Here is a 21,623-nt window from a genome sequence, read left to right as displayed (position 1 = left end):
ACTTTGACATGCATACGACATTCCTGTAGCCTACGTATGTTGCGCTCCCAAGAGCGCCGCAAACCAAGAGATTTCTCATTTCCGTCCTGCTGGATATCCGACCTCTCGTGAGTCGTGATGAGGCCACCATCATATGCTAACACAACGAGCCGCAGTGCTATCTATATTCCCACGTTGCCACTAGCAACGCACATGTGAATCTTGATTACGGCGTTGTAGAGCGGAGATGTGCCAGGTGCTGCGCTCTACCTGGCACTGCCCACTTTACGTGGTGGATACGGCATCGGATGACGGCGCAGGGATCAATCGATTCAGCAATCCACCATCATTTGCTTCAACTACATAATCCAATACTCTGCATCTCGCCGTCACCAGTCAAAATTTCAAATAATGGACAGGAAGTTCATTCGCATGGATTGCTACGGCCGCGACATGTAGCTTACGTTCTGAATTCTCACTCGACGGTGTGAGTGATGATGATGGTCATCGGCTAGACCGAACAAACATTTCCTCGTTATCCGTCTAGCATGCTAGCACCGTCATATACTAAAGGAATACTGAAATGCTGCTATGTTCGTTAGGCCAACCATCCTGCTGGTGGAGGTGGAGTCCCGCCCGCCATCAACATACCGTCTTGCGTGACATTTTACGGCCGGAATTCAATCATATAATCTCACCCATTTATCTCAAACTGCACTCACGTACGAAACCCCTTCCCCCCCCCACTCTTCATCAGATGAACGAAGCATTTAATATTTCGACGGTGGTTGCTGTGATGTTTTACGATCGTTGCAGTCCAGGAGGACCTAAGCTGCTATTTTCCGATAACCGCGTTCTTCCGGCCTTCTCGTCACCAAAGTGCGAGCAAAAAGAGAAACTAATTCCTCAGGCTCGAGAACAGCCACCGGTGATGCCCACGTCTACAACGCGCAGCATCCAAATGGCGCAATGGCGAATCCGGCATGGTGCGGAAGTGACATCATGGCAACCGAGCCAACGCCGGAGACGCCATTGGCCAGTGACCAGAAGGTCGGCCCGGGTCTGTCGCACGGCGGACCATCCATGCACCTGACACCGTGTCACATGCTGCTGTCATCGTCCCAAGTCCGAAGCAAACTAAGATAACCATCTGCTCGGTGCCATCATCCTTTCTCTCCTCAACGTATCATCTTCCAGCAGCTTTTTCTATCATACACGTCGCTATTCATCACTATCCCAGTTTTCTATCATTACACGTCACTATTCATAACTATCCCAGTCGCCAATAGTAAACCCCAGTGAGATAACCTCACCTACAATCAACTTCTAGCATGGCGAAATCGAAGAAGAAGAAAAACGGGAAGCGACTTCGTGCGAAGCAACCTGATGCGCATGAGTCACCTGGGCAGCGAGCTACTGGCAACTCCGCTGGATCACCACGGAGGGAAACGGTAGAATACGAAAGCGAAATCGATGCAAGCGAGCAGATTGCCCACGGATTCGAGCGGACATTGATGAGCCCTACGGAAATCCCCGACTCGTCTTCCCATCAAGCTTTCGGCTTCAATCCTTCTGGAGCTGACCCTTTTCTTCTCGAGTACATCGACCAGGTGTCGACCAACCTCGCCACCGCCGGGCCGTCCTCGCAGGATAAAGGGAAGGGGAACGAGACCAGCGAGCAATCCTGCAGCAGCACCCCTCGAGCCAACAATGACAACACACCGTTCTCGCTTCCTACAAACGCACTTCCTATCGTTTCTACATCGTCTTCATCAAGCAACGCCGTCTCACTATCCTCGAGTAACTGCGGGAACGCAGGTGTGAGTGGTAAAGATTCACCCGCCCCATTGCATCAACAGATATTGATTGTGCTAAACCAGGTCGTGCCCCTCCCGCCGACATCCTCCGTCGTATCCGTTCCCAGGCTGTTTCAGCATCAAGGAGCCTGCTGATCGCTGCAGGTCAATATTCGTTGGCACGGACGGCGGCTGCAACGTCGATGACGCCGTTAATCGTCGGTGACGTTGTGCCGGTCTTGGACGTTCAGTTGCAGCCTACCGTGGGGACTCCTGGCAGAAAGAAGAAGAAAAAAAAGGAGAAACATTATTTAACCTTCACGACCACTAAGAATGAAGAGGCAGACAGATCGGCCACCACGCCAGGCTGCACAACACAGGACTCGATGACGGAAGACGACGTTCGGCCGCAGCCCACTATGGGGATTCCTGAATCGTCGGGTACGTCCAACGCGGCACCAGTTGCGGATGGCTCGGTAAGCACATCGGCCACCATGCAGGAAGGATTGACGGAAGACGAGGTTCGGCCCCAGCCCACCGTGGGGATTCCTGGACCTTCAAGTGCGTCCAATGCAGCACCAGCTACGGATGGCTCGGCAGGTACATTAGTCACCACGCAGGACTCAATGATGGAAGACGAGGTTCAGTGGCAGCCTACCATGGGGATTCCTGGGCCTTCGAGTACGATCAAGGCGGCGCCACGCGGCGGTGGAAAGAAGAACAGAAAGATGAGGAACAATTCTTCTCCCGCCGCGACCGCTAAGGATGGCTCCGCAGACACATCGGCCACCACGCATGACTCAAAGCCGGCAGACGAAGTACGGTCGCAGCCCACCGTGTGGATTCCTCGAGCTACGGTTACGTCCAATGCCGCACCATCTACGGATGGCTCGACAGGCACACCGGCCACCACGCAGGACCCAAAACCGGAAGACGAAGTTCGGTCACCTCCCACCGTGTGGATTCATCGAGCTTCGGGTAGGTCCAATGCGGCGTCACTGCCCACCGTGTGGATGCCTCGAGCTTCGGGTAGGTTCAATACGGCACCAGTTACGCATGGCTCGGTAGGCACATTCGCCACCACGCAGGACTCAATGCCGGAAGACGAAGTTCGGTCACCTCCCACCGTGTGGATTCCTCGAGCTTCGGGTAGGTTCAATGCGGCACCAGCTACGCATGGCTCGGCAGGCACATTCGCCACCACGCAGGACTCAATGCCGGAAGACGAAGTTCGGTCACCTCCCACCGTGTGGATTCATCGAGCTTCGGGTAGGTCCAATGCGGCGTCACTGCCCACCGTGTGGATGCCTCGAGCTTCGGGTAGGTTCAATACGGCACCAGCTACGCATGGCTCGGTAGGCACATTCGCCACCACGCAGGACTCAATGCCGGAGGACGAAGTTCGGTCACCTCCCACCGTGTGGATTCCTCGAGCTTCGGGTACGTCTAATGCAGCACCATCCGGCGGCGGAAAGAAAAAGAGGAGAAAGTGGTGGAGAAAGAAGAAACGTTCTTCTACCTCTGCAACCGCTACGGATGGCGCGGCAGACACATCGGCCACCACGCAGGACCCGATGACGGGAGGCGAAGTTCGGTCACAGCCCACCATGGGGATTCCTGGACCTTCGGGTACGTCCAATGCGGCACCATCCGGCGGCGGAAAGAAGAAGAGGAGGAAGTGGTGGAGAAAGAAGAAACGTTCTTCTACCTCTGCGACCGCTACAGATGGCGCGGCAGACACATCGGCCACCACGCAGGACCCGATGACGGGAGGCGAAGTTCGGTCACAACCCACCATGGGGATTTCTGGACCTTCGGGTACGTCCGCGGCGGCACCAGCCGGCGGTAGAAAGAAGACGACGAAGAGGAGGAAGAGAAAGAAGAAACGTTCTTCTACCTCTGCGACCGCTACGGATGGCGCGGCAGACACATCGGCCACCACGCAGGACCCGAGGACGGGAGACGAAGTTCGGTCACAGCCCACCATGGGGATTCCTGGACCTTCGGGTACGTCCAATGCGGCACCATCCGGCGGCGGAAAGAAGAAGAGGAGGAAGTGGTGGAGAAAGAAGAAACGTTCTTCTACCTCTGCGACCGCTACGGATGGCGCGGCAGACACATCGGCCACCACGCAGGACCCGAGGACGGGAGACGAAGTTCGGTCACAGCCCACCATGGGGATTCCTGGACCTTCGGGTACGTCCAATGCGGCACCATCCGGCGGCGGAAAGAAGAAGAGGAGGAAGTGGTGGAGAAAGAAGAAACGTTCTTCTACCTCTGCGACCGCTACGGATGGCGCGGCAGACACATCGGCCACCACGCAGGACCCAAGGACGGGAGACGAAGCGCACCCGGTGACGGAAAACGAAGTTAGGTTGCAGCCCATGATAGGGATTCCTGGACCTTCGGGTACGTCCAATGCGGCACCATCCGGCGGCGGAAAGAAGAAGAGGAGGAAGTGGTGGAGAAAGAAGAAACGTTCTTCTACCTCTGCGACCGCTACAGATGGCGCGGCAGCCACATCGGCCACCACGCAGGACCCGATGACGGGAGGCGGAGTTCGGTCGCAGCCCACCATGGGGATTTCTGGACCTTCGGGTACGTCCGCGGCGGCACCAGCCGGCGGCAGAAACAAGACGAGGAAGAGGAGGAAGAGAAAGAAGAAATATTCTTCTACCGGCAACCGCCATGGACGCCGCAACCGCTGGGGATGCCACAACCGCTATGGATGCCATAACCACCGTGGCTGGTGCAACCGCTACGTATGCTACATCTGCTACGGATGCCGCAACCGCGACGGACGCCACAGCCGTTACCAACGCCGCAACCGCTGGAGATTCCACAATCACTGTGGATGCCGCAACCGCGGGGGATGGCACAACCGTTGTGGATGCCGCAACCGCTACGGACGCCGCAACTGCTGGGGATGCCGCAACCGCTGCGGATACTGCGGCAGACAAATCGGCCACCACGCCAGGCTGCACCACGCAGGACTCAATGACAGATGACGAGGTTCGGTCGCAGCCTACCATAGAAGAACAATACTTGTAGATGAGGAGATGTTAGAAAAGGAGATTTTGGATGAGGAGAGCCTGGATTAGGTGATTTTGGATGATGTGGGCTAGTCAGATGCCGAATCGATGCCTGCGAGATTTGAATGGAAGGAATTGGTTGTATCAAGCTCGATACGGAAAGATGGAGTATGTACCTAATGGGGAGTATGTACTTGATGGGGAGTGCGAATCCTCAGAATGATGGAGCCGGAAGAGCGTATGTGGTATATTCTTGATTGCGAATGGAAATCGTTCATTCCCATAGCAGTGACTGACAGACAGTGTAGGCATTACATTCGTATTGCTTGCTGATGTAGCGAGCACTACAGCCTACAGGCAGCCGGTATGTTGTATTTCGCAAACTGGAGCTGCGGGAGTTAAAATCCAAATTGTGGTTACAGCTTACCTCACGTGGGGTTCAAAAGGTCGGCTTTCGGGTAGTGTCCAGGCAGTGATCATGGCTTAACGACAGCGAAGTCCCCAGGTGGTGAGAGGTCCATCGGCTGTACAAGGATAGCAACCTTGGGGAGGACGCTCTTTTGCTGCGGTCTGAACCGTGGACGCGAGTTTGTCTGTTTACGCTGTTCACCACCGGCATTTATGGTGAGTCGAGTTGAGTATTGGACTCTCGAATGTACAAAAAAGGTGAAACACTCAACTGCCTTTTGAAGCTCTTTCGGTCAGCGCAGGTACCTCTTCACCGGGCCGTGACGCGGAGCTCACCGCGCTCTCCCGGGTAGAGACAACACGTTGTTAACGAAACCACAGCAATTGCCTAGGCATGGTGGCGTGGGGGTTTCTCTGAGAAGCACGTGATCACTGGTACAACTCGTGACTAAGTTTAACCGTAGTCGCGTGACCTGGTGGACGGCGTTGAAGGCAATCCACAAATGTAACAACTCGATTCGTAATTCTTGACCATCTAGTTCTAATCTATGCTCATTGCCCAACGGATGCGTTGTAAGCAAAAAAACAGTACCACCAAGGTTGCATAGCGAGTGCAGTTCATGATTATGTAGCGGGTGAGATGCCATGGATGAGTGGCATTCACACATGTTTTTACTAGCAACAACGTCGAGCTAACGCGGACCTTGCGCAGCAAATCATCAGAGGCACCGTCTGATGCACTCCAAATGGGCAAAAGCAGACGTATACATGACTCATCACTCGTCCATCACACTGGAGTGATATATAATGATTTGGAGCAAATATCGATATTCTGCCTATTCTCTTAGAGACGATCCAGTCTAAGATACTATGGGGCTTGAATAATCGATGAATGGACTGTTTTGCGGAATTTGGCTCGAACGAAACTGGGAGTGATATTTCATGAAGCGCTTGTTATTTTCCGGGAAGTCGGTGATATGGAATGTCTGGCTGTCAGGGCTGTTCTTATTGGATGAAACTGTGAGAATCTCGTTATGCGCCAAGAAATGGGTGATGGTGACTTTGTTGTTTAATCGTTAATTACATGCGACCCGTCTAGATCATGGCAATACACACACCGTTTGCATGCCCACTATCCAACTCAACTTTCGTCACGTCGCACGATGTGGCTTTTCCAGCTGTGCGCCATGGTACTTTCCGTGAGAACATGTAGTGCACTAACGGAAAAGAGCTAATAAATGGAATGCCCGCTCCTCACGCCGTCTCGCTCCCTGTCTCTTCATCAGGAGATGCCGTGAAGGATGATTTGGAGAAAACAACGGGAGTGGCCCCGGCTCCTCGACGACGACACCTCCTGGTCCTCCTTTCTCCTCCTCTCCGCCTATCTTCCTTCCCGCTCCTAGAGCTCCCACTCTGACACCTCACTTGCTGCAACTTCCTCAGCAACCTCCGGGATCCGCCCGACCGCATCGTTGTTGCCGAGAAAGCCGAAGATAGCCTGGCTGTGCCGCTCATGTGCGAAGAACCCCAGATCTTGAAGCGCTCCTTGCCCCTTCCCTTCTCCTTTCCAACCTCCGCCCACCGGGTCGTCTGCCCACTCTTTGATTCGGGGCAGCACTTGAAGAGATGCTCTCGAGTCTGGGTGTTGTATCCACACCACCCACGCGAAGTGTCGGAACGTCTCTCCGTCCATTAGAGGTATTGGTTGAGATGTTATTGATCGGGGAGGTACCGGTCGGTGGGGTTCTGGTCGTGACTCGGGAGGTATTTCTCGGTGAGGCAATCTCTCGTCTTCAGCTGGTAGCAGAATTTTGAGGGCAGGCGCTCGGAGCCGTGGCCACGATCGTGCCTGGTATCTGAAAAGCCTTCCGGCTATGCCGCTACTGCTTTTTGGCCTCGTTCGACTTGGTCTCCGTGATGCCACATTTCCGGTAGGTGAGCGATGAAAATGGTAGCGGCCTAGTGCTGTCCTGGCTGCGGTAAAGGGGGCACGCGGAGTAGTTATCAGCTGCCAGCTTGCCCACTCGTCGGTCTTTTCGTTTCCGGGGACGCCTTTGTGGGCCGAGGACCAGCTGATCTCGATGGTATTCTTGGGTCTCCTCCGACTGAGGGCTGCAGTGTTCGCCGTATATGGATGGATTACTTCTGTCCAAGGCCGGGAGGGTAATTCGTGGTGGTGACTGACGTAATTGCATAAGTGATATCTGCCACTGAGTGACCTCGGATGCGTTCAGAATATGAATTTTACCTTTCTCTCCCGATATTTAAACCCTAATTACCAGTCTCTCCGGTTCAAGGGATAATTGAGTTCATGACGTTTGTAATATACCAGTGTTTTCCTCTGTTATGATACTTGCTCTTCCTATGTTTCTTTGTTCATTATGGTGCTCTTCGTTCAATTCATAGCCCTAACTACACCTCACAATTTTAGCCGCTCCTTCCCATCGGATCCATCCCCTCGGTGGCCCATAAAACCCCAACTTCCTGCTTCCAGTTTGACCCTCCCTTTCACACCTTCCTACAATCCCTTTCACAACTTTCTCACCACCCCAACCAACCCACCACCCCCTACTAATCCACCACTCCAACCAACTTATATAACAACCACACCTCCATCAACAATATCAACATGCGTTTCCACCTGAGAATTCTGGCGGTCGTTTCAATCATCGCCGCCTGCACCTCGGCTGCGCCTTCCGGGGCTATCGACACTCGCAGCGGCAACCCGACCTCGTTCGATATCTCGAACATCAAGAACCCCGGCACCGATGCCGACGTCGTTTCGGCCGGCAATGACGATTCCTCGCTCCTCGCTACGCTCCAATGCAACACGTCGGTCTCGTCCCCGACCTTCCACGAGGTCGACACCTGCATCTCCAAGGTGCTCTACAAGAAGTCCTGCAGACAGGTCAACGGTAACAACAAATGCACCCTCGTGGAGTCCTCCGCCGGCAGCAGCATCCTTCTCTGCGGAAAGAACAACTTTTTGATGACGTGCAACTATGTGGCCTACGCCGCCCAGCAGATCCGCGACAAGTGTGGAAAGCAGGGCAAGGCGAGTGGATCGTGGTACTTTGACGGCAACGAGTCTGGCATGCGTGTTGTGGTTAATTAAGCGCTTTTTGCTTGGGAACTAGTCAAGGCGGGAGAGACAAAAAATGGGTGCTATGGATGGAAGGTTGGAACAAAAAATGGTGCTCTGAATGAAATGTTGAGATGAAAAATGTGTGCTTTGAACGGGAGGAGGAATCAGGATAGTCGGTCTTCTAAATTATGAAAACCGTTCCTGCTTATGAGGGTTTCTTGCTCTGCACTTCGTGACTGATAATCGATCCCAAGCAATGACATGAACTCGTATATTCTGCGAGGCAAGGTGTCTAGCTATCCAGTCTACGGTCTTGATATCTAGCCCGATGTATCGACACCCTTCCCCATTCTCCTCCTAGGAGCCGGTGGTTGGGAAGTTCATCAAGGAAAGTACACGAGAGCATCAGACTCCAACGAAAGATCGCCTCCTGTCCCTGTTGCTCCACCGCCTCCATCGCCAGCCCCTCCGCACCCCCCTCCCCAGGAGACGGGCCGCAATCCCTCCTTGTAGCGTGCTGAGCTCTCCGAAGTCTCCTCTCATTTCAGGCGGCACGCCTACCATCTACTCGTTGTCCGCCGCTCTGTGCGTCAGCCCATCGATATTGGTGCTCCACAGGCGCTCTGGAATTGCCGTACCGTACCTCGTTCGCGAGCAGTGATCCGCTCCTGGTGTGGCTTCGCCGCCTCGTCTTGTTGGTTCCCCACTCGCATCTTACTACGGAATTTCCTACTCTGCCGCTTCTCTTCCGTATGATCCGCGAGTAACAATTCCTTTCCACGTCTTCGTTCGTACATCATCTGACCAGGTTGATCTCATGTCACGGCTTCTGACCGACTTCCAGGCTTCCAGCCCCTCCTCGCCCTATCCCCAATACACGCCACCTTCCCGTACCAATCTACCGGCCTCCAGATCAGATCCGCCTCAACGAAGCGAATATTGGCCCCTAATGCGGTGAGGATGTACATAGTTCTGACGGTTCCTTCCCGCGGGGTCAAATCATGGGTGATCACGTCATTTTTTATTCCCCGCATATTGACAGTCATTTCGCGCCTATTTGCCTGTTTGGTCACTCGTTCTTGGCACTGTCCATAGTATTTTCCTTTCGCACTTTGAACCCCTCGGCATCGTCGCCACAAGCAGACCCTTCGGCTCCGTAGTATTGACCCTGTCATCGTCTATCGCACCATCACAGTCTGAGGCTTCATCCCTTGTTTACACGAGGATGATACCCTGCTGCAGTTCCCAGATCCCCGAAATGTCGTCCGATGATGCTTCCGCTCATGCTTGCTCACTTGCGTCTGCTGTCTGAGCGGATTGAGAGAGAGCTCTTGGAAAATATGAGAAACCGAAGGTAGAGATCAAGCGTATTTGGTCGCAGTGGTTGATCGGGGAGGTAGGAGGACGCCAGATGGTCAAGATGGAGCAGGAGGCAGCGAGATAGAAAAAGCAGCGGAGAGTTACACCCAGCAGATGCGATATCTACCACGACGACTCTTTACGAGTGCGTTACATACGCGTACCTTGACTTAGGGGAGCCGTCGATTGGTGGGCTGGACCGGAGGTGTCCCGAAACCAAGAGGATAGATACTTGGCCACGATCAAGAACTTCCATCAGCCCTGCAGATCACCGCGAGCACCGACTTTACCTTCTCAACTTAAACTGAACTGTTGCGTTGTGAGTTCGGAGTTGTTTATGACAGTTACGTAAATTGCTGAATGTATTGTCATTCCGTCTCCAATGTCGATATACCTACCATAATGAACCGCCAGACGACACAACACTCTGCTAGAGTATAACAATCCCGCCTGCGACGATAGGCAAGTCATTTAACCGACATGAGTTGCATTTCTATAGCAAGTTGTCAAAATTTAGTCGCCCGGAGATCTCGGCACGAATTAAGGTCTGGCGGTGGAAGGTCGACGGACTGTCGACGAGTATATGGTTACGCGGCAGCGGCCAACTTTTATGGGTGGCCAACTTCAGGCGGCCCCTCGGTTTTAAATAGAGGTCTGCGCCGTAGACGATAGGTTCTTCTTTTTCTTCTGTATCGAATATCTAGAATATCTCGTTCCGTCTACCCGAATATTCCAACACAAGTGAGGGTGAAGGCTGGATGACCGTGTGAGGATGAAAACTGTTGAAGGGTCCTTGGAGCTTGGCCAGAATCGCCACAAAGCTTGGCGGGTGATTAGCGCCACAGCCACACGAGCTAACGGGGACCCACTAACCCCACTCTCGGCTAAAATCAATAGCGCCCATACCCCACGATTCGCGTCCCGTTATTCTCCCCACGTCTTGCGGCAACATTCCTATTCACACCAACGATGTCGCTGCTACAGAACCAGGAGTACGCGACAACCTCCATTATCTTCTACTAGTCTTCAGCTAACCGCGTTACAGCTTCGTCATATACCGTATTCGCAGCCGCTATTTACAATGTATGAAAGATGGAGTTAGCGACCGCCTCATCACCGTCAATCCCACCGCCCTTAACGTACCTGCCTTCAAGAACGCTGGCTGGGGAGTCGACATCAAGCGTGCCCACTCTCCGCCGATTCCATGTGGTCCTGCGGGGGACTACTTCGCGACAGCAGCAGGCCGGACGTTCAACGATGAGGCTACCGCCGGCCAGAGACCACGGGGCGATGAGACGAGCACACTATTAGGTTCTCGGTTCTCGAGTGACAGCACAGACGCGCCGGTCGATACGAAACAGTTGAAGACTGGAGCTACGGCGAGGATGGAGATGCATAGGGAGGAGGATGATAGCTCGGATATGAGTGAAGATTCCGACGACGACCAGAATTCTGAAACGTAAGACCAGGGGGAGCTACGGGTGTTGCTGTTGCTGTTGCTCGCCGTGATAGGAGCTAACAGCTGTTGTGGACAGCACGGATAAGCCAGGACAGAAGATACAGTTCGATTTTACGAAGAAAGAGCTGCCACATCGTCCCCGCGCCGGATCATCGCCGATACGCAATGGACCACAGGTCATGGTCACGTCGTCGTCGCTATCGAAGAATCGCACACGCCGCCTACGAGGTGGATCCCACGGAGATGTCGATTTTAAGTCCGCTACAGCGTCTATCGATTACGATGCGGTCCCCGGCGCCGACGAAGAGCTACTGTCCTCTGGCATCATGAGGGATCGCGGTCTACACTCCGAGATCATGAACAAGTTACGGTCATCGCCGAACTCATCGTTGCCTCACGATCACGGCTTCGATACCGGAGACGAATCGGATGCTAGCAGCACTCTTTCCTCCGACTTCATGCCCACCGCGGACTCGAATCCCGATGTGATCGGAAACTCTCTCTCGCCACCCCCGAGAGCTGTCCAGCGCACTTCCCCCGCAGTGCTGAACGCCTTACCACCGCCTATCCGCCCCGTCTCCATGATGCAGCCAGTCTCCCTGTTGAGCAAGCTTCTCAAGTCCGCCGAAGCCGAGAGCCCGATGGATGCATACAAATTCTTCGACGGAAAAGGCGAGCTTGCTCCCGTCTACCTCAGGATCATCATACCGTTTCGCGGGGGAGGCGTTGAACCATTCGAAATCGTTCTCAGCCGATTCGCCAAAGAAGACGGCGGTGGCAAGAACAGAGAGACGACTGTTGCGGAGGCGATTGGGTTTGTGCTTTACAAGTACGTGGAGGAGAAGAAAACACCTGCGCTTCAAGACGAACAACTCGATATTAACCGCTGGGTTTTCCGGATGGTCGACGAAGGCGAGCCTGATGATGACTTCCCTCCTTTGGAGCGAACTCAGCCCATCACCTCCTACATGACCAAGAAGTCAGCGCGTGGGGGCCGACTTGCTCAACAGAAGGAAGTCAAGCTGGAAGGCGAGTTTGCACTGTGTAGGGCTACGGAGGAACAATGTGAGATTAATCCCTTACTCTTGTCAACTTGCCTCACTAATCCCTCCTGTTCATCAGTTGTCCAACACTGTAAAGTCACGCCGAGCACGACGAAGTCCCCGATGAAGAGGAAACCTGCGCCAATAACATTGGCACCCTCCTCAGGCTCCACAAACCTCTATGCAAACCACGGAGGACCCCTTACTCCCACACCCACACTTGGACCATCGGCTCGTCAAGCGGCAGCCGAGGCCTCCGCGATGGCAACGAACAGCACACCCCGTGTCGGCCCGTCTAAGATCCTCCGAATCCACCTTTCCACCATTGACGAGTTCGCCCAGAGCATCTCAGTCTGCGTCACGACCGATACCTACATTGCTGAAGTCCTCGAGCAGGTCTGCCGGAAGAAGCACCTCGACAAGGATAAATTCATACTTCGTATCACCGGAGTATCGAATGTCGTCGCGCCCCTCGACCGCACCGTGGCCTCTCTCGGAGAACGCGGGGAACTGGACCTTGTCCGCCGCCGCTTCGTCGGTGCTTCGGAGAGTCTTGGAGATCGGCCTGGTTCCCCGTCTACACTGAATTCCCCCAATGCACCCCTGATCATTGGCAGCTCCTCGCGCACTCCCACCAAGAAGCCCAAGATCCTTCAACCCGCCCTCTGGGCTCCCGACATGCTCTCATCCGAAGACTACCTCAAATTCACGGTTTGGCGCAAAGCACCCATGAGCTTTATGTCGCGTCATGAGCGCGTTCTCGCCGTCGATGGAGAATACGTCCACATCATGCCTAGCGAGCAGAAGACCCTCCTCAACGCATTCGAGAGCCAGACGAAAACCAGAAGTATTCACATCTCAGCGATCATCGGCTGCAAGACGTACCGCAAGGCGCCCAGTAACTTCAAGATCCTCGTCATGCGCCAGCAGAAGGAGACGAAGAGGTACGATTTTGAGGCGATGAGTGAAGAGCAGGCAGAGGAAGTCGTACACGCCCTGAGGAAGGCCATGTCGGAATACCGCATGGATCACCCGAGTATGGGCTTGTAGAGAGGAGAGTTGGGGATATGTGCGAGCACGATGGGATCTGTTCCGGCGTTGGCATAATTTCGTATTTTCTTTGTATTTTGTTTGTATTAGGAGTTGAGTATTGTTAAGGGGTGTCATTTCATTCTTGTTCCTGGTTCTTGGGAATACCGGTACCCTGGTCTGGCTTAAGTGCACTGAATTCTAACGCTTCGATCGTAATGGCGGGGACGCGGTTCTACTCCACCAAGGCACGACAAGCTGACCTGCAACGCGACAACTGGATGCAGCCGCCGTCATCGAATACTTCAGCTTTCAACTTTTCTGTGTCAATTACAGCTGATATACCAAGACGCAGACTCCGCTCGAGGTTCTCACCCGCCGCCGCGTACTGCATGGCTGCCAGGGCGGCTTCAGCGCTTGTGAACTTAGCGCTAAGGGACCGCACGTGACTCCAACGAAACCCTCCCAACACCGCAATCCAGTCCAATCCGTGAGAACCAAACACCGACGGAAATGTATGTAGCAGAAAAGGGGCATCGGAAATGTGAAGCTCCTGAGGATGAACTAGGGGTGAAGAAGTGGCCGTTGATGCGGTGACCGGGGATGCTGACAAGGATGCACGTGCTTGCTAAGAAACAACCGGGTAATTTTAGCAAGCTGAATAGGACACATCGTGAAGCAAGTTGTCCCCACCAAAAAAGTTACACCCTTAACGATCCGCCAACTGGTACAGCTCATCTTCGCCGCAATCCACCGCGACTCCCCCTCGTCGCCTCGTTACTTTTGTCAACAGTAATCGTGAGAGCTCTCTCAGCGTTCAATTCGCACCTACATCCCGTTTCGCGACCTCCCCTAAGCTCTAGTCTCCCCCACCTTCACGAGCTTACGAAGTAATCGCATCCCACCATCTACCACCTACGGCCTTTCGAATCGCGCGCACCCAGCATGAGCTACGCCAAGAAGAAGGACGAGGATGCGGAGCCCGCCATCTTCAAAGTCGACCGCACATCTGTCTTTCAAGAGGGTCCGACTCACCCTCTCGCTTCCTCTCTCGCCTCGCATCCCGGTAGCTAACCCCTCACAGCCCGAGTCTTCAACACATCACCGATCTCTCCCCGCAAATGCCGAATCCTCCTGACTAAGATCGTGTACCTCCGTCACACCGGTGAGAGCTTCCCGAAAGCTGAAGCTACCGAGCTGTTCTTCGGCATCACCAAATTGTTCCAGCACCGCGATGCGAGCTTACGGCAGATGGTCTACTTGGCAATCAAGGAGCTGGCGGGCACCGCGGAGGATGTCATCATGGTTACGAGTAGTGTGATGAAAGACGTTCAAGGTGCTGGTGGACGGGGTAGTGGGGAGCAGGATATATACCGTGCAAATGCCATCAGGGCACTTTGCAGGATTATCGATGTAAGTAAGCCATATTGGAAGTGTGCGAAGATATGCCATTGTGCGGGTGGATAGTGTCTGCAGAGCTTGGGCGCGGAGTGGCTAATACCGGTATTCTAGGGCACAACCGTACAAGCTATTGAGCGACTTCTCAAGACGGCTATCGTCGACAAAACTCCATCGGTATCCTCCGCCGCCCTCGTATCGTCGTACCACCTCCTCCCCATCGCCCGCGATGTCGTCCGCCGATGGGCAAACGAAACGAACGAGGCTGTCCTGGCCGGTTCAAAGTCTGGGGGATTTTCCCTCGGCTTCGGTTCATCCCCATCTGTGTCCCAGGGTTCGGGAATGACCCAATACCACGCGATCGGACTTCTCTACCAGATGCGCGCGCACGACCGGATGGCCTTGGTGAAGATGGTCCAGCAATTCTCGACAGGTCAGGTGAAGAACCCTGCGGCAGTTGTCATGTTGGTTCGGTTAGCCGCGAAGATCGCCGAGGATGACCCAGGGTTGAGGAAGGCTATGTGGGGACTGCTCGACGGGTGGCTGAGGCACAAGGCGGAGATGGTGAATTTCGAGGCCGCAAAAGCTATCTGCGAGATGAAGGATGTGACAGATGCCGAAGTCGCACCTGCCATTCATGGTGAGCATTACCTTGATGTTTCGCCAGACAAGAACTGATCCTCGACCGCTCTTAGTTCTGCAACTTTTCCTCACCTCCCCTCGCCCCGTCGCCAAGTTCACCGCGATCCGTATCCTTCACAAGTTCGCCTCGATCCGCCCATCCGCCGTCAATGTTTGCAATATGGACATCGAGACCCTCATCTCCAACTCGAATCGGTCGATCGCCACATTCGCCATCACAACGCTGCTCAAAACCGGTAATGAAGCATCCGTGGATCGCTTGATGAAGCAGATCAGTGGCTTCATGGCCGACATCACCGACGAGTTCAAGATCACTATCGTTGAGGCTATCCGCACCCTATGCATCAAGTTCCCTAGCAAGCAGGCTGGCATGCTCACATTTCTTTCGGGCGTGCTCAGAGACGAAGGTGGCTACGAGTTCAAGAAGACGGTGGTTGAGAGTATGTTCGACCTCATAAAGTTCGTTCCGGAGAGCCGAGAGGAGGCGCTTGCACACCTGTGCGAGTTCATTGAGGACTGCGAATTTACGAAGCTCGCCGTTCGGGTTCTACATCTCCTCGGTACCGAAGGCCCCAAGACCGCCCAGCCAACGAAGTACATCCGCTACATCTACAATCGTGTTGTCCTCGAGAACGCCATTGTTCGTGCAGCCGCCGTTACGGCGCTCGCCAAGTTCGGAGTCTCCGCGAAGGACGGCGCCAAGGTGGATCCGGAGGTCAAGAGGAGTGTTGTTGTGCTTCTCACCCGATGCCTTGATGATCCCGATGATGAGGTCCGTGACCGCGCAGCCCTCAACTTGCGGTTGATCAAGAACGAGGAACAAGAGGTTGCGGAGAAATTCATTAAGAACGAGTCTCTCTACTCCTTGCCAATCTTCGAGCATCAGCTCATCATGTACGTCACTGGCGAGCAATCCACTTTCTCGAAGCCCTTCGATCTCGCCTCTGTTCCGATCGTCAGCCGGGAACAGGCATACGCGGAGGAACGGAACCAGAAGCTTTCTGCCGACATGCCGACACTCAAGGCACCTTCCACGGGCCCATCACGGCCTGCCGCCGGTGCATCTGCTGCACCCAATGCTGGCGCCTCTTCGGTCTTCGCAAACACTCAAAAGTATGCGGAGCAGCTTGCCCTCGTACCGGAACTCAGCGCGTATGGAGCTTTGTTGAAATCTTCCTTGGAGGCGGAACTTACCGAGTCTGAAACCGAATATGTTGTTTCCGTGGTTAAGCACATCTTCAAGGATAACTTAGTCCTGCAGTTCCACGTCAAGAACACTCTCAGCGATACTCTTCTGGAAGACATCTCGATGATCACCACGGCAACCGACGAGGAGGAGGAGTCACAGCTGGTAGAGGATTTCATCATCCCTATCCCTAAACTTGCGCACGATGAGGTGGGCACGATCTGGGTCAGCTTTAAGACCTCTTCGGAAGGATACGCGACGGGCAATTTCACCAACGTACTTAAGTTTACAAGCAAGGAGATCGACCCGACAAGCGGAGAGCCGGAAGAGTCTGGCTACGAAGATGAGTACCAGGTTGAGGATCTGGAGCTGGTGGCTGCGGATTACCTGGTTCCTGCGTTTGCCGGAAGCTGGGACGATGTGTGGGAGCAGGTTGGAGCCGCCGGTGAAGAGGCTACAGAGTCGTATGCGCTCGGCAAGGAGCTGAAGAGCATTCAGGGTACGCCTTTCATCCTTTCCCTTTCCCAGAGTGACATTCCCTAACCAAGTGGTATTTCAGAGGCGGTGGAGCTTCTCTGCAAACAGCTATACATGCAGCCCCTCGCCGGCAGCGACGTGGCGATGAACAACACGACACACCAACTGAAGCTTTTTGGCAAGACTGTCGGTGGAGGTCGCGTCGTGGCCCGCATACAGATGGCGTACTCGGCCAAGGATGGCGTCGCATTGAAGGCGGTCGTCAGAGCGGAGGAGGAGGGGATCGCGGCGATGGTGGTCGGCGGCATCGCGTAATGTTTGCACTGTCAATTTTAGATATTGTCGGAAAGATGTGCATGGTCGATGGGTGGGCAAGATGTGTTTATGTTGTTTGTTCTTTGCTTGCAAGTTTCAATATTCCGTTTCTGCTTGTGCGATTCTGCGATGAATACTACGGTGAAGCGTATCCATACTGGGAGTCGTGATTTTGTGAGGCGTGCCACTGGGATTTAACATGGGTCCCGAAGGGGAGGTTTGCCGGATCGATTACGCCATTGCCTTTGGCTAGTTCGACAGTTAGTATTTGAGTTCAAGATCTGTAGTGATAAATAAGGCTTCTCCCCTACGTACACACTCAATCCAGAGTTGATACAGGCTCTCTTGAACAACGAAAGGCTCCGCTCAAGAACGAGAAGTACTTCGAAGAGGCGTAGGTATAGGTAGGAAACCACCGCAACATCCCCAAAGCCGTAATTCTGCCGACTCCGCCGAGGCCAACATAGCCGCAGAGTATAGTTGTCACGAAGAAAGGACCGGAAACTCTCCACGTTAGATGGTTCAATACGCAAACACTCCATACCGCCTCTAACATTGCAGGATGCTGACAGTCCAACAGCTCAGTGAAACACCATTTTTTCTGGAGGGTCTACAGTGGGGCCGGTGGGCGGCTGTCGAAGTCGCGAGGTTTCTTGGTGAATATTCGGGAGTACGGGAAATTCTGCTGGACTCCGCATCATTCTGGACATTAGGGCCCTTGCGACTCCCAATCGAATACCCCCGAGGACGAGATTCGTGTTTGTACTTGGTTGAACACTAGGAGGAGGGAGCAGGGCATACTCCGGCCGGCAGTGCCGGCGGAGTACTTGAAGGTTTGCGAGATCTATTTCCACGGGCGATGATATGAGAAGCATAGCATCGCAGCGCAGCTCGGATCTACTATACAGGACCTCAGCTTCAACGCATGAGTGTTTTTGCAGCACGAAAATCCCTGGGGACTGAAGACACTGGCTGCCGACGGAAACAAACCCGGTGGCTCTACTGGGCTACCAAAGAGGCAGGTCTCACAGTACTAGGTACTCTCACATGTGTTGACGGGGGATAAGCAGACTACTGTCGCCGAACATACCGGTCAGTTCGGTAGACCAACGACGCCGACACGTAATAGCACTCGGAAATGCTCAGACGCCGATACGAAAAGCCACTCGACAACGTTTTGACTTCAAAATCTCCTGCTTCAAACCTGTAGCATAACGAGTCGGTATAGTATAGTGGTTAGTACGAAGCTTTGTGGCAACACGGATCAGCTTAGACCCATGTTCGATTCATGGTACCGACAATAATCAATTGATCTTTTGTAGGCACTGGGTCTGGACGGTGTTTTTTCTTTGGTGCGCTCTATCTTTATTTCTGGGACAGGCCAGAGAGGAGGGCAGGGAAAGCCACATCGGGCCGCTCAATGAAAGTCGAGTCGGACAGTGGCGTGGAAACGGGGGTGTATGGGCTGATACTGCAATGCTCTACATAGGTCGCATGCGATTGATGAACAAACCGGAAACAAAACAGGCGGAAACAAAACAGGCGGAAACACGCCTCAGTGGGAGGAGCGGGTTGGACGCGGGTTTGAGCGGAGATCAATAGGGAACCGGTATCGAGCTCATTGCTTCCGCAAGTTCTAGAGATGCGGTTACTGGATACCTAGGATCCACCCAAGCATCTAGCAACCAGGCTCGAACTTTCTTCACCCTCTTGCATAGCAGCCAGAGAAGCAATGAAAAAGAAGGGGATCCGGTCAGAACATCTGCAGCTGAGCGCGCAGACCCCAATTCTAAAAAGTAAGTAAGTAAGCAAACAGTCCCAGACCAACACATAGAGATTCTCCCATCCCCAATCGACCCGCTGTCACTCGCCAAAGCTGAAGCGCAGAGGAGTCGAAATGAGCGATGGCCCGATGTGTGTGTTGAGTTGGTATGTTCGCCGATGAAAATGATGAGGAGAAAGGAGAGAGTGGGGGAGAGGAGCGAGGGTTTTATTGGTGTTCTGGTTCTTGGAATAAACATTTCGCCGCCGCACGGTCGGTCACTCGGCTTGGTAGCTCTGAGCACTAGCGTCACAGGCGGATTTGGGTTGGACAGTAGCGTGGAAACGGGTGGGGGGTGTACGGGTAGACCTTGTCATGATCTAGACAGGTCGCATGCAATCAATGATGAAACAAAAAAAAAGCAGCAGCAAAAGTACACGGAAATACAGTGCATGTCTTGTACAGAGGTCTATTGTGGATACTCCATGAGGTCCATGCTGAATACGAGATATGTACCCTTCCTGATTCACCGCCTATGTCACTTGTCATCTCTCATAATCGAAGACAAAGCTTAATTCAAGACCCGATTCTACCACCTGATTGGATTCACACATCTACTGTTTGGATCTAGAATCGACAATGACAAGTAGCTCTTGTGTGTTATACGAGGCAGTGTGGCTGCTGTTCGTGGATGTCTCGCAACGCAACCGTTTGGATGCCGAGTGGTTGATAATCATCTATATGCCTACATTAACTCCACTTACCTCCGCTTCCTACCCTCCAGCCCGTAGCCAGCAGCCCGCCTCAGTAGGTTCGAAGTATCTTTACTCGACTCGACTCGATAATCCCGATGGCCATGCCAGACGACCGAAGGGTGGGAGACATTTCGTTCGGTCGAAAAGACTTAGGGATACCTGGAAGCCATTATCCCACCCGTATTCCTCGCTTTCTTGCGTCGGGGTGATGGATCATGAAAGTGACATCCGCCCCCACCCCCGCCCCATCCCTAGAACAAGAAATTAGTTCGAGACCAGGAAATCGGTGTCTCGGATAATCAAAAAACCTCACCTTTCAGAAGGGACGTGGAATGATATGAGTGATTATTAGTGATCAGACCACGTATTGGGCAAAACAAAAATGGAAAGAAAATAATAATTGTGAGGTATGAAGTAGCACAGGAGCCTTGACTCCTGGGGAACGTAGTCGTATATAAATCGTTGGATATGTACTTGCGTGTGGACGTTGATCTCACATGGGCAGTCTTCTCACGCTTCGCTTCGCTATTGCATTCACTGCTCGATGGAAGGGTGCGTCCTCTGGGGACCGTTGGACCGTGGACACTGTGCTGCCGCTGGCTACCGTATTCACTCCCGTTTATGCAACAGATTCGGCATTCTTCTGGGTGGGAGAGTGCCACGAACGACATCTACACATCCTGTCTACAAGCTGGAAAGGAGCAGAGTGGGCGCAGCGTCAGCGGCGGGCGTGCCGGCGGTATTGAGCGCGGTAGGCTGACTTACCTCCATAGCCGCTGTGCAGACCCTGATTACGGACGGTTAGATGGGTCGGGCACGGCATTAATTTATACATCACACATCACACGATCACGACCTGACTGATGAGCCACGGTAGGCAGAGAAAATCATACTCCTTTAATTCCTTGAATAAATAAACCACTCCTCATGATAAACCCTCCTCCAATACACAACTTTCCATTCGCCCGGTGTGGAGTTTCTCAAACGCCCCCCCCCCATCTCTGAGTGAGTGGAAGCGGCGCTAAAGGCTACTCCCCCCCGACGCAATGGCAAAATTTCGCCAGCGTCCTACCCCCCGACGGGCGATGGCAAAATCTTGCCATCGCTCCCCTTGAAAAGGTTCAACTCCTTTCCGATGGCGGTGGCAGATTACTACCACCCGACCACCCCACTACCCCACCATCCGGGGTAGACATCGCTGCCCTTGACGCATCCATCTTCTTCTGCCCACTGCGGTGATTGGCGAGCTTCACCTCGCCACCGCCCCCCACACACCTGTGAGATTGGCCTCGAACTGGGCGAGTTGCCCCCAGAAGAATGCATTGGGGGTCGATCATCGCAGGGACGGCGCCAGCCGGAGAGTCCAGCTCTCTATACGGCGCGAAGCAAGCATATCATAAAACGAATTAGCCAAAGCCGTGACAAAAACAACCACAACAAGGGAGAGAGGAACTTACATTGGGGAAAGGATAGCAATGGTATCGGTCTTGCACTCCCGCTCCTGTGTCTTGCGCTTCCGCTCCCGTGTCTTGCGCCGACACGCACACCCAACCAAGCTGGCCGATTGCCCACAGTGGGAAAGCGCGCCGCCACAGGGCCGGAGCCCTGTGTAATGAGGACAGATGAAGATGAGCTTGGGGCACAGGTTGTGCCCACCGGCAAGGTGCGCCTTGTCGTCATCACTGTGGCGGCAAGTAGCCTGGCGCCACGGCGCACAGACCGACACCCCCGGGTTGAACCGGTAGCACGTTTAGTGACCGTCTCAAACCGCAAGAACAGGCCGCCAGCAGCCAGATTCTTGCGGCCAGAGTATCTGTATCTCCGCCCCGAAAGTAATGCTAGTTAATGTCAGTCATATGAACATGTCAACCCGAATTGAAAAGAGGAAAAGTGGAGAC

The 21,623-nt window shown here is 53.8% G+C and overlaps 3 protein-coding genes and 1 non-coding gene across 4 annotated transcripts; all 4 read left to right on the top strand.

The window, feature by feature from the left end:
• Positions 1-7,844: 7,844 nt before the first annotated feature.
• BZA05DRAFT_447764 (uncharacterized protein) lies at positions 7,845-8,330 on the top strand (the record flags this gene model as incomplete). Its single annotated transcript, XM_051487184.1, has 1 exon — positions 7,845-8,330. One exon carries the CDS (start codon positions 7,845-7,847, stop codon positions 8,328-8,330), a length of 486 nt encoding a protein of 161 aa, XP_051336661.1.
• A 2,273-nt stretch (positions 8,331-10,603) lies between these two features.
• Positions 10,604-13,578, top strand: BZA05DRAFT_407755 (stress-activated map kinase interacting protein 1-domain-containing protein). The gene is made up of 4 exons (XM_051484652.1): positions 10,604-10,651; positions 10,705-11,118; positions 11,195-12,183; positions 12,241-13,578. Exons 1-4 carry the CDS (start codon positions 10,629-10,631, stop codon positions 13,209-13,211), a joined length of 2,397 nt encoding a protein of 798 aa, XP_051336660.1. The 5' UTR covers positions 10,604-10,628; the 3' UTR covers positions 13,212-13,578.
• A 299-nt stretch (positions 13,579-13,877) lies between these two features.
• On the top strand, positions 13,878-17,422 carry BZA05DRAFT_431484 (adaptin N terminal region-domain-containing protein). The gene is made up of 5 exons (XM_051486193.1): positions 13,878-14,214; positions 14,275-14,603; positions 14,703-15,228; positions 15,284-16,915; positions 16,976-17,422. The coding sequence occupies exons 1-5, from the start codon at positions 14,136-14,138 to the stop codon at positions 17,206-17,208; spliced, it is 2,799 nt and encodes a 932-aa protein (XP_051336659.1). The 5' UTR covers positions 13,878-14,135; the 3' UTR covers positions 17,209-17,422.
• Positions 17,423-18,426: 1,004 nt separating this feature from the next.
• On the top strand, positions 18,427-18,508 carry BZA05DRAFT_t253. Its single transcript has one exon. It is a non-coding gene; the product is annotated as a tRNA-His (tRNA).
• The last annotated feature ends 3,115 nt before the right edge of the window (positions 18,509-21,623 follow it).

The sequence above is a fragment of the Tricharina praecox genome (genome assembly GCF_024521635.1).
Source record: "Tricharina praecox strain CBS 144465 chromosome Unknown BZA05scaffold_25, whole genome shotgun sequence".
Classification (NCBI taxonomy): domain Eukaryota; kingdom Fungi; phylum Ascomycota; class Pezizomycetes; order Pezizales; family Pyronemataceae; genus Tricharina; species Tricharina praecox.
Note: the sequence above shows the minus strand (reverse complement) of the source record. Positions and strands in the feature narration are given on the sequence as shown.